The following is a 13229-nucleotide window of genomic DNA, read 5'->3' as shown; positions in this document are numbered from 1 at the left end:
CTGTCTGGCGTAAAACTAGTCTCGGTTGAAAAATAAATCTCCAGCGGCCGCTCTACGCATGCGCGAGCTGTTGAGCCCTCCCGCGAGAGGAAGGCGCGTTCTCAGTTCCGGAGCGGTCTCCATCGGCAGTGGGAAAGTAACTCCTGTGGCTGAATCATGGCGTCCGTGGGGACCCTCGCATTCGATGAATATGGGCGCCCCTTCCTCATCATCAAGGATCAGGACCGCAAGTCTCGGCTTATGGGACTTGAGGCCCTCAAGGTAACGGCTCGGGACACGCATGCGGTGGAATAAGGGAGGGCGGCCGGTGCTGTGGCTCTGCGCCTGCGCAGGCTTAGGCGCGGTGGTGCCATGTGCGGTCCGGGAAAGTGGAGACCCTCTTCTTCAGGCAGCCGTTCTCGGCCCCGGCCGCGCACCCCGCTTCCTGCGCTCGGGAAAGGCTGCCCGACAACGCCGTTGCCTTCGCGGGGGCTGGGGCGGGCCGCCAGCGCCCCCGGAGCTGGGCGGCGGCCCCAGGTCAGCCCGCGCGGGGAGCAGAATCGCTTTTCGGCCGGCTCTGCAGCCCCCAGAGCTCGCTGGACTGCCTGGCGGGGCCACCCGTCTGGTTAAGGCTGTGTGTCCAGCTCTCAGCTGGTGTACCCGCAACAGCCCGAAAGAAACAAGCTCGTTTTCTTTGTCACTCGGAAAGGTTTAGTCGCAGTATTTCACTTTTGAGTGCTTTTATGTGTGCGGCGTCGTGGAAACTTGAAAGAGCGAAGAATGGACAGATAGCTATAATTCAGGATGGCGTGTGATTAGAAGGGAGCCCTGCAAACATTTGATAACGGCATGGCATTTGATCAGGGATTGGATGATACACCGTAGAAGGCAACGTTTTGAGCTAGACTGAACAGAATAAGGCAGAATAAAGAAGTTTTAAGGAAATCAGGGCAAGAGTCCAAGTTAGAAAGGATCATCTGAATACAGATGGTAGCAGAGAAAATGTATAGGAAGGGACATTTTGGGGTGGGGCCCTTCAGGCGTTTTATGTGGGTAAAGCATGGCACCAGGTTCACATAGTGGCTTGTCGTTTAAATAATACAGTTCTGACTGTTGGACTTAAGTTACACAGCCTCTCTGGACTAGTTTCCCAGCAGGGCTGATTACTGCCTGAGGACTTGACAGGTATTGAAATAGTGTTATGAAGCCTCACCTCAGTGCTTGATCCATGCTGGGTACAGAGTTTATTTTCTTTCTTTAAAAAAAAAAAAATTTTTTTAAAGGTATTCATATTACATACTCAGTTCCACTTTTCACCTAAAGGAAATTGCAGATAAAGTAACATCCAACTCACCATAAATTTAACAATACAATTAAAGGTACAGATTATCTTGTATCAACCATTTTGTGCTAACTATATGGAGTTTTTTGTGTAGTCTTCACCCTATGGGATAGGTACTGTTTTACAGAACTGGAAATTTAGGACCAGAGAAATTGCCCATGTACATAGCTATTAAAGAGCACCACTTTCACCCTTGGTATTGTTGACATTTGGGTGTAGGTCATTCTTTGGTGTAGAGCCCTACACTGTGTAGGGAGACCTAGCAGTTTGCCTGATCTCAACTCACTACATGGCAGTAACATCTATCCAGATTTTGTTGGGGGCAGCTGGGCTTGTTTCTGTTATTGCAGTACTGAGGTTTGAACCCAGGGCCTTGCACACATGCTAGGCAAGCACTATACCACTAAGCCCTCGTTTTTTTGTTTTGAGACAGGATCTCACCAAGTTGCCCAGTCTAGCCTTGAACTTGCAAACCTCCTGCCTCTTGTCTCAGTAGCTATGATAACAGTTGTGCACCACTATATCCAGCCCCCTCTCCAATGTTGGTGGCCTAAAACATATTCAGATATTGTCAGGTGTATCCTGGGAGATAAAACTGCTCCCAGTTAAGAACCTCTTCCCTATGATGGTTATCTTTTTTAAATTTCTCTATAAAGACATACCTTTCAAAATGTATTTTAAGGGCTTCCAGTGTTTTCACAGACTGAATTAACTTTATATCTTTTGTAACATGCCAGGTTGACCGAAAAGGTTTTACTGAACATGTGCATTTGAACTGCTTTAAAGAGTAGCGGGGATTTTGATGGGAGGAGGGCTTTCTATGCATGGGCACCTTAGAGGTTGAAAATGTGTTTAGAGAACAAGCAGAGATCATTTTCACAGAAGGAAGTTGAGTTTCAGATTGTGAAGGGCTTTGAAGAACAAACTGAAACTTTTAACTTGCATGTTGAGGCACTGGAAGTTATTTAAAGTTTTGGAAGTATTAAGTAGCTGTTTGGGGAAAATTAATTTAGTTGGGTATGGAATGAACTAAGGGCTAGAAGGCGATATGAGACTTTGAAATTCTGTAGGGAGCTTTGAATCTGAGTTAGGTTGTTAAAGCAAGAAAACAAAAAAAGAAAGGAAACAGCCTTTGGAGGAAATGTGAGCCTAATTAAGTGTAGGTATAGGGAGGGGTATTTACAAGCTTTGGTTATCTTAGGGTTCTCATGTCATTGGCATAAGTTTTATTTGCAGAGGGGTGGGAGTCAGCTAGGAAGATTGTTTGCTGTAACTAACACCTCTGAGTTCCAAGGATTTCTCTGCAAATTAATAAACCTGTCCAGATGTTACAGCAAGGCATGTTATTTATTTTCTTAAAATGTAGAAACAAAAACCTAAGGCTTATTTAAACCAGTAACATTAAATCTTTTAAGAATTTAGAAGCTCTGATTCTGCACACTTTGAGGCTCTTCAGTTTGAGGGTGTGTACCTTGAATCCTCTGATCTCATATAACATCTAGTTGACTTAAAAGAGAGAACCAAAATGGGAAAGAATAAAGGAAATGTCATTAGCCATAACATTTTCATGGGTAAAGGTTACAAACTCTTTTTCCCTTGTTATTTAAAGCCTTAAAGTTAATTAGTATTTTGTTGAAATTCTTTGGTTGTATAACACGTTGCTGTATAACAATTTGCCTTAAAAATGCAGGGTAGTTGGCTTAGGAAGGAATTGTATTCTAAAGGTGCACAACCTAAAACAAAGCATGCTAAGTTCTTAGTTCAGCCACCAAAATCCTGTTTAGTCTACAATGTAACTGAACCACGGTGCCTTAAGGTTTATATTTTTCTCTCTGGAAACAGAACTGGAAGGATAAGGAAGAAGAAAGTTTAAACAGGTTAAAATAGAGCAGCCTACCCAATTATGTGCCTCCACAGAATCACTATTACCAAGTTCTTAACCACTATTCAGAACTTTTTTTCTTTGAATTATCTTTCTTAAAACCTTTGACAGGCAAGGGTAACTCCTCTGTTTGGGTTATATGTTATATGTAGAATCCACAGGAATATTTTCACAGTAGACCACAGTATGAAAGTTCAATATGTTCCATGTCTGTAGTTGGACTACAGCCCCTGGCTGGTGAGAGAATTGACTCATTGACATGTCGAGGGTTAAATGGGATAACAGAAAGCAGTCAAATTCTGTTTCTACTTTCTTTGCCTACTAAAGCCAGTAATCATAATTGTTAACACACTTAGTATTAGACCTGTCAATAGCCTCTTAAATGTAGAAGCTGCCAGAAGACAGACAGGCAGAGACGAGTGTTTTTGGAAATCATCACCTCTGCTTCTAACTATTGAAATGGTTTGTAACTGGGTATCTTTTCTGTTTTATTTAGTCCCATATAATGGCTGCAAAGGCTGTAGCAAATACAATGAGAACATCTCTTGGACCAAATGGTAAGAGTCTTAACAAATCTGTATTCTTTAGCAAAAGTTTTAAATGAAAGTCAATGTAATATCTTTAGAAAACTGTAGTACAGTGTCTCATACCCTACACAGCCCAAATGTTTTAGTGTATTCCAGATTTCTTAAACATGGTTCTGTTAATTGTGTGTGCAGTTTTACATCACACTTTTTTTTCACTTATTATCACTTCTTAGCATTTTCCAAATTATATCTGTTATCTTTTGAAATTCATATATTTAGTGGTGGTCCATAATTTTTTTTCTATTTCTCTGGTTTTAGCCACTTAGATCTGTTTTTCAGTGTGATGTTGCTTTAGGTTAACCAGTCTAAAAATGTCTTCATACAGTATTTTTATGTATGTTGAATTATTTGTTTTCTAATAAATTGTATAAATAAAAAGAGCTCTGAGTTGGTATTGGGTTCCCCCTTCTCAAAAAAAAAAAAAAGGCCTTCTAAGCATTATTTTCTTTCTAGGACTGGATAAGATGATGGTAGATAAGGATGGCGATGTGACTGTAACTAATGATGGGGCCACCATTTTAAGTATGATGGATGTTGATCATCAGATTGCCAAGTTGATGGTTGAACTATCCAAATCCCAGGATGATGAAATTGGAGATGGAACCACAGGAGTGGTTGGTAAGAAAAGATAGCTTATCCTTTCTCATCTAAGAGGTTTGAAATCAATCACAGGGCTAACATGCCTACTGAAAATACTTGCTCTGGATCAACTCATGGGCAAACAGTGGAATCTAAGCTGAGCATGCCACAGGTGTGCCATGCTTTTTAAAATTTAGTGTCACTGTGGGCTGGAGTTGTGGCTCAGTGGTAGAGTGCTTGCCTGGTATGCATGAGGCCCTGGATTCAGTCCTCAGCACCATGTATAAATAAATAAAACGAGAGATCCATTGACAACTAAAAAAAAAACTGAGTGTCACAAAAGAACAGAAAGAGTAGGAGGGCACTTAAGAATGTGAAAGAACAGCCAGCTGTAGTGTGTAGTTCTTTATTGTGGCTGGCTTTTTTTTTTTTTTTTTTTTTTTTTTTTTTGAGGTGTAAAGGATATTTAGGACAAGCAGGGGGGATTTAATTATAGATCATATAATACATAATGGTATTGTGTCAGGATTCGTGTTTTGTTTTTGTTGCTTGTTGTTTTGCTTTGCTTAGTACCTGGCCATTGCTGAGGCTGGCTTTGAACTCCTGCCTCACTCCCAAGCTGCTGGGATTACAGGCGCCCAGCTCTCTGTTGTGTTATTTTTGTTTGCTTGTGTATTTTTTGTTGTTTTGTACTGGGGATTGAACCCAGGGGTGCTTAAGCACTGAGCCACATCCCCAGCCTTTTTTTAATATTTTTAGAGACAGGGTCTCTTTAAGTTGTTGTAGCGGGCTTTGAACTCTCTATCCTCCTGCCTCACCCTTGTAGCCTCTGGGATATAGGCGTGCACCACCACCATGCCTGCAGGATTAAGTTTCTTGACGGTTACATTGGAGTTTTATAGGAAAATGTCTTGGTTCTTGGCCAGATGCTAAAATATAGAATTGTGGCATCATGATTTCTGCAACTAATTTTCAAGGACTTGGACAGAAAAAGAGGGTGTATGCATATCAAAATGTTAAGTGAACATTTAGTGTTCACTTTACTGTTCTTGCATTTGTTTTTCCCCTGACAGTTTAGACATTTATAGTTTTTTAAAGAGTTGGAAAAGATTGAAGAGATTAAAAATCTTTCAGGTTGCTTTTTCTGCAACTAATTTTAATTCAACAAGTATTAATTCAACACATCTGTTGGATGCCATTATGTGCTGACATGGCTCGGTGTCCTTGGAGATCAGCAAATTTAGGATCAACAAAACAAAATTCATCTGTGTGAACCCAAAATGGGAGGATTGGTAGAGGGAGAGAATAAATAATTAACAGATTTGTGAATCCTCTTAACACCAGGATAATTTTACTGAACAGAAGTCTCCTGGTCCAGGAAACATAAAAGTGTTATCTCCTTATGAAAATAAAAACGTTCTTACATTTTGTTCTTTATTTGCATTCTTCACATCACTGAGGATTGAACATTGCTCTGTAAGGAGAGACATGCATGCTATAACTTCGCTAGGACCAAAACAAGGCCTCCCTTTCAAAAATAGCCCAGCTTCTAAGATCATATCCACCTTAATTCTGGGACTATCTTTGATAATTTTACTATACTAAAAGTTTTAACGTTTTTCCCAGTCTGACTGTCACTGTCCTGTTTGCAGTCCTGGCTGGTGCGTTGCTGGAAGAAGCCGAGCAGTTGCTAGACCGAGGCATTCACCCCATCAGGATTGCTGACGGCTATGAGCAGGCTGCCCGAATTGCTATTGAGCACCTGGACAAGATCAGTGATCGTGTCCTCGTTGACATAAAGAACCCTGAACCACTGATTCAGACTGCAAAAACCACTCTGGGCTCTAAAGTGTGCGTGTTATGTTGGTAGAATGTTTCCCTGTTTCTAAAGGCAACAGTATGATGGCCAGTTTGTTACTGATTTGATAAAATTTTCTGTTTAGTTTTGCTTTTATTTAGTGTGGATATAGACATAGGCATCTTGTGTTGTAATTAGAAGCTAAATTTCCCAGTTCAGTTGCTAAATTTTGACAATGTTTGTGAAATATATAGTCCTTTTAATATAGCAGGATAGGCTGATTTGAAATCAACCAAAAAGGGTCTTACATAACACTTCTATTTCTATCATTTCTTTGTTAGGAAACTGGACAAAAGGAGTTTCTAGTTTTCATTTAGCAAGCAAGCAAATTTACTGGTCCAGAGTTTTAATTTAGTAAGGAGGATCAGTCGTGAAATTGACTCACCAGGTGTTTGCATAATACCTTCTATTTGACAGGCTTACTGCTAAGTATTGTAAGCACAAACACACAGTTTTTTGAACAATAACAGAAACGTGGTTGATTGCCATAATGTAGCATAAAAATCTAGTGTAAGGTCCTTTATTACACTTTTTATTTAACTCATAACAATGCAAGAGGCGGCTATACTTTAATATGTGAGAAAACAATATGTTTCAATTTTCTGTATGTGTGGTAGTTTAAGCAAAAAGGAAGTGGTCTCGGGAAATGCAGGGGTCAGGGGAAATGCAGCCACTGTCTGCTGCCTTCTCTCCAGGGAAGACATCCTGGCTACTGAGAATAGCTTCTTGACAAGGTGCTGGCTGCCTTGGGTGGCCCCCTCCATGGCCTATCATGATTTTCTCATGAAAGGAAGACAGTTGTGTGACCTGAACTATATAAACCTTACTTAATTGTTGCTTTATAAGTTGAACTTGTTCTGTTTGAAAGTTCTGTTTATAACTCAAGTATGTATGGTTTTTTACTACAAATGCTTAAATGGACGGATGGTAGCCAAATATAAAGCAGAATATTGTAAGTTACCTACTTAGGATACTAACATTTTCAGTTTCATGGTTCTCTTATGACTTGGATTTCAGACACTATTTGAAGTATTGAATTTCCCTTGTGGTTTTCTCTAGACTCTTTAAGTATTTCACAGCTTTCAAAAAGATGACATCCCCCATCTGTAACTGATGCTGTAGAGGGAATTCTTATAAAAGTAGACTGCCCCATCTAGGCTTTTCACTTCTCAGTAGGTGCCCGACTCTCAGAGATAAGATTTATTGCTTTTTCTGGGTGATTTATCTTTCCCATTCTACTTTGAACTTCTAAAGTAGCCATACATTTTGTAAAAGTAGTGCACTCTTTGAAAAGTCTCAGTGCCATACTACAGTGGTCTTTTATGTGCATTCGTAGTGGAAGGAAATAGTAAATTTTAGTGAAAATAAAGATGCATTTTCCCCCATGCAAATTTATGGTCCCCTTTGGAATCTATGAATCCCAGGCTGAGAACCTGCCCCAGATGGAAATGAGGTTATGATGGCATTCCTTTCTAGAAAACTCTAAACAACATAAGTTTTGAAATCATTGTGAAAAAGTTCTGTTTTCTTCAGTGTTAACAGCTGTCATCGACAAATGGCTGAGATTGCTGTGAATGCTGTCCTCACCGTGGCCGATATGGATCGGAGAGATGTTGACTTTGAGCTCATCAAAGTAGAAGGCAAAGTGGGTGGGAGGCTGGAGGACACCAAACTTATTAAGGGTGTGATCGTGGACAAGGATTTCAGTCACCCCCAGATGCCAAAAGTAAGTCATTGCTTTTAAAGCTTCACACCATGTTTTAACTCTTAAATCTGCCAATTTAAATGTTTTTATTTTTCCCCATAGAAAGTGGAAAATGCTAAAATTGCAATTCTCACATGTCCATTTGAACCACCTAAACCAAAGACAAAACACAAGCTGGATGTAACCTCTGTGGAAGATTTTAAAGCCCTTCAAAAATATGAAAAGGAGAAGTTTGAAGAGATGATTCAACAAGTAAGTCTTATATAAACTGTTATGAAATTTAAACTCTCAAAGGATGGAATTAATTAAGTATGGTTAATAAAATACATGTGGAATTGACCTGAATCATCCTTTGATATATTGATATAATCAAGGTAATTGTCAGTTACTTTGATACTCCATTATGTGATTACAAATAATGTATAACATAGTATTTGTTCAGTTTTGCTTCATAAAAATAATAAACACAGAAAAAAGCCAAATGTCATATAGAAAGACATAAAATGAAATGGTTAGTGTGCTTTGAAGAGTAAGCACCATTACCTAGAGCTGTACTTTTGATTGTGCTATTTTCTCTCCTGGAACATTTGATGTGATTTTTCGATGAAAGTTGCTCAGTCAGGTCAGTATGAGTTTGTAAATATCTTAATGTTTTCCCCTGGCCCCTGATAATGAAGTGTGCATGTTACCTGTCAGCAGTTTTTGCTGACAACATTGATAAACTCCAGGGTGGGCAGGGGAATGCTGGATGAGGTGTGCTGGAAAAGACAAAAACCAAGATAGATGATTTGGTCATTTGCAGGCTGCTAAGATGAATAGAATGGTGTTAGGGCTAGAGACTAAAATGTTAAAGAATGAGAGTGACCTAAGAGGAACATCATAGGCTACTGTGAGAAGCAAAAGGGACTCTTCCCATTTTGAGCACATCTTAAGGAAAAATAGCCTCCTCTTAAAGAGGAATGCGGGGCATTTTAAAACAGTCTGTTTACAGCAGATGTGACAGAAACATTGCATACGTAGTCTACTCTTGATGACCCAACTTCCACAGAGGGAGGGAAAAGAGATGGATAACCAGGGAGTGGTGGGTGGTCTGAGAGGCTTTGGTCAAATGGGACCCTGGAGGAATGGTTTGTTGTGTCCTTTCTTTCTTGAGAAAAGGCACTCAGGTGTTTATTTACATGCTTTCTAGAGCAGAATTGCCTGTTTGGGCCCTAAATTTTCTGTTGATCCTCAGATTGTCCGCTCAAATGAGACAAACAAAGAGTATAGATGAGTGTGTGTTGTAACATTTGGGTTTTATCCAGGTACACAAATGAAACCACTTCATGGGTATTTATGCCAGGGTAGAGCTGTTAACCTTTGGGAGAGGTTAATATTGGTCTTTTGGCAAGTCTTGTTTTGCTTCACTCTTAACAGTGGGATGGAGCATAAATTATAGATTGTGGTTTCAAAGCATAGTATGAAAAATGAGGTGATTACTATAGATACTTGTAGTGACATATTCATGTAGTTCCTTATTAGTTTTCTGTGTTACTTGTTGTTTTTGGTTTTGTAATACCTACTTTTTACTAGTATAACTGGTATTTCTTTTTCTAGATTAAAGAAACTGGTGCTAACCTAGCCATTTGCCAGTGGGGCTTTGATGATGAAGCAAATCATTTACTTCTTCAGAATAACCTGCCTGCGGTTCGCTGGGTAGGAGGACCTGAAATTGAGGTAGGAAATCCCATGCCAAAAGCTTACCCTGTACATAGGGGTTGAGCTTGCAATGTATTTAGAGGCTGTTTTGGTAGGAGTTGCCTTAAATAACCACATTATGCCAAGGATCCACCAATTAGAAGAGAATGAGCTGGGGGAAAGGAAAGTGCTAGAATCCTTTTTGATTGGATAATGGTTCTGTGTATTTCTTGCGTTTCATGCCATATTGAAATGCTTTTCCCTGGTTATTTCACTTGCTTCTCATTAACTTTCCGAGGCAGTAAGACTGGGCTCATCCCTTTCTGTGTTAGCCTGATACCAACAGCTGTCCCAAGCACTGTTGTGGACAGCAGATATGCACTATCTCTGTGGTCCTCCCTTTCCTCCACTGCAGTACACATTCCCGGAAGAAAGACAGGAACCCTGCCTGGGTTGTTATAGCCACGTAGCAGCAAAACCAGACCAAGAATCCCAGGTCTTCAGAACCTGTGCATTCTAGCAAAGCACTTTGCATTGAACTTGAAATTATTTGTCCAGAGAGGTGCAGCAATTCTAGTGAAGAAGGTGGTTCTGGATTACATTTAGCTCTTTTTTGGTCCAGTTTGCCAACATTGACCTGTGTTGTCTTTGCCTCCCTGGTGCACCCCAATTAGCTGATTGCCATTGCAACAGGAGGACGGATTGTCCCTCGATTCTCAGAACTCACAGTTGAGAAGTTGGGCTTCGCTGGTCTGGTACAGGAGATCTCATTTGGCACGACTAAAGACAAAATGCTGGTCATTGAGCAGTGTAAGAATTCCAGAGCCGTAACCATCTTCATTAGAGGAGGAAATAAGATGGTAAGAGTCAGGTTGTTTGTCCTGGATTTCCTGATTTTGGTACATGGTTTGGCTTTTTTGCCTTGTTTTTTCCAACTATAATACCATTACCATTAATCATGATGCTCAGTTACAGTGTAAAATTACTAACGATAGTGTTAACAAGGCCTTTTTGCTGTCCCTTTGGTGGGAACAAGAAACCTATATAAATAACCATTAACAATCTCTGTTCTTCAAGAATAAATTTTTAGCACATTGTAATAAATGCAAATCAATGTTTTACCTCATAAAAGAGTATCTGAATATGGTAACATACCCTCACCATGTGTTTTAACATGGATGGCTCTAATAAGGAACTGTTAAGACATATTTCAGTACCCAGCAAACTCTTAAGCAAAACTAGATATTTGGCTCTAAATGAATAGACCTTGATCCCATTAATTGACACAGAACTTTTCCCTAGATCATTGAAGAAGCAAAACGGTCTCTCCATGATGCTTTGTGTGTCATCCGGAACCTCATCCGTGATAACCGTGTGGTGTATGGAGGAGGTGCTGCTGAAATATCTTGTGCTTTGGCAGTTAGCCAAGAAGCAGATAAGGTAAAAGACACAAAAGATTTAAACTAGAGGTTTGTGGTATGCGTAAGAGTAAGGCTGTGGAACAGAAGCATCGTGAGCTTCATGAGTGTTTAACCTTAGTTCATTCACATGACTTACTTACAAGCTCCAACTCACATCACCATAACACTAGCATTACTTGGCCATTTTTGATCATTACAAATCAGTATTTCTAACTTAAAAATAAAACAGTGAGACCTGCTTTGTTGTAAAAACATTTCTCGGACAAGTGTTTTATAATCCTCACTCTTATTCTGTAAAAACTTCTGTTCTGGTCAGTGAAAAAAAATCAAGACAACTTATTCAACTCTTTAAAAGTAGTCTTTTCAAAGTATATAATAATATAATTGTTTGCAGATTACTGCTGGATGGTATTGGTTGGGTCTGGTTTTTTCCAAATGCGCTTACTATACCCTTGTGCCCTTCCAGTGTCCAACCTTGGAGCAGTATGCCATGAGAGCTTTTGCAGATGCATTGGAGGTCATCCCCATGGCCCTTTCTGAAAACAGTGGCATGAATCCCATCCAGACCATGACTGAAGTCCGAGCTAGACAAGTAAAGGAGAAGAACCCTGCTCTTGGAATTGACTGTTTGCACAAGGGTACAAATGGTGAGGAACTGTCATGATTCTTTGTGTGGAGCTTTAAGTTGAAGAATAATGTTACTGTTCAGTATGTTATGTACGCTATGAGATTTATCATCTTTTTAAATACTTAAACACGCTTTGGCTATTAGTCCTGGATTTTAGAATGTTTTAAACTGTAAGAGTTGGTTAGCCCTAGCAACGTGAAACTCATTACAGTAACCATAAGATATGATATGGAATTTCTAAGGATGGCATATCTTAATCTCTGCTTTTAAAAAATAATTGCCTTCCTTTTTAACACAAATGTCTTATCAGTGAGTTCTGGATGTCATAAAACAGCTCTGAAATGGACTTCTAGTTCACAGCTTACTGTGTGGTTATATGCCCTTAGACAAGTGAATGTTTTGTAAACCAGTGCACGGGAACTTCTCTTGCTGTTGAACAGGTGGAGAACTTTAGCTTGTTGCATCATTGGTCTCATGATTTCTGTCTGATCAGGCCATAACTGGATTCTTGCAATCAGTCCCAACCACATAATGTGACAGTTTTACATAGAAGTATAGGTATATTTCTGTTTTTCAGGCTCAACATGCCAGGGATTTTAGTAACAATAACTCCTTGGCAGACAAGTATTTAATGTTTTTAACTTGAAGGACTGTGTGTATTAATATTAAGCATTTCTAGGAAACATTCAGATACCTTCAAGATGTACTAAGTTGAGTTGTGGATGCTTTGTAGGATGCAGTGTTGCTGATGATTTCTTTTCAGTAAGTTACTGAGAATCCTGTCCCCTTGCAACTGTTAACCAGATTCAAATTCCAGAATGTCCTTGGGAGTAATGAAATTCATCTGAAAATTAACTGAGATTAATGACCACTTGGGCACCACAGTTTGATTTGGATTTTTTTGTTCTTGTTTTGTTCCATTTGGTTGAGTTTGATTTTGAGATGAGGTCTCGCTGTGTACAGCCCACTAGGCCTCAAACTTTTGAAGTCAGGGGATCCTCCTATTTCAGCCTCCCACTAGCTGAGACTACAAATGTACAGCACCACACCAGCTGTATTTAAGTTTCACTGTGATTTCATAAATTTAAGCTGCTTATTGGTTGGCTATGTATGCTGTTTTGGGGTAATTGATTTACTTTATTTTTCAGATATGCAACAACAACATGTCATAGAAACCTTGATTGGCAAAAAGCAACAGATATCTCTTGCAACACAGATGGTTAGAATGATTTTGAAGATTGATGACATCCGTAAGCCTGGAGAATCTGAAGAATAAAAATTTAAAAGTTTAGAATAAAATGTAGTAGCAAGATTTACTACTGTGATTAAATAAATGGGTGTCTTGTGATGCAGCTACAGTTATTTATTATCACTTCCCTTTTTCAGATACTGTAGATGCTATAATAAAAATAGTTGTTTGGTAACCATGGTTTCACTTGTTCAGAGCTGTGTAATTGTAGGGATACTGTCTCACAAGCTTTGTATTCATTAAAGAGATCTCTTTAAACATAATCTTAATCTTCTTCAAGAAACATTTAGTGTACCATTAATTAAAAGCTGCCTTAATTGAA

General features: G+C 39.5%; 1 protein-coding gene across 1 annotated transcript; it reads left to right on the top strand.

The window, feature by feature from the left end:
• The first annotated feature begins 88 nt into the window (after window positions 1-88).
• On the top strand, window positions 89-13229 carry Cct5 (chaperonin containing TCP1 subunit 5). The gene is made up of 11 exons (XM_046430360.2): window positions 89-261; window positions 3700-3760; window positions 4244-4408; window positions 6022-6220; window positions 7761-7953; window positions 8035-8184; window positions 9529-9648; window positions 10284-10469; window positions 10912-11049; window positions 11497-11677; window positions 12807-13229. The coding sequence occupies exons 1-11, from the start codon at window positions 157-159 to the stop codon at window positions 12932-12934; spliced, it is 1626 nt and encodes a 541-aa protein (XP_046286316.1). The 5' UTR covers window positions 89-156; the 3' UTR covers window positions 12935-13229.

This window comes from Marmota monax, unplaced genomic scaffold, assembly GCF_021218885.2.
Source record: "Marmota monax isolate L192 unplaced genomic scaffold, Marmota_monax_Labrador192_F-V1.1 WCK01_AAM20220418_F8-fsc00082, whole genome shotgun sequence".
Classification (NCBI taxonomy): Eukaryota; Metazoa; Chordata; class Mammalia; order Rodentia; family Sciuridae; genus Marmota; species Marmota monax.
This window is presented reverse-complemented; position numbering and strand designations above follow the sequence as displayed.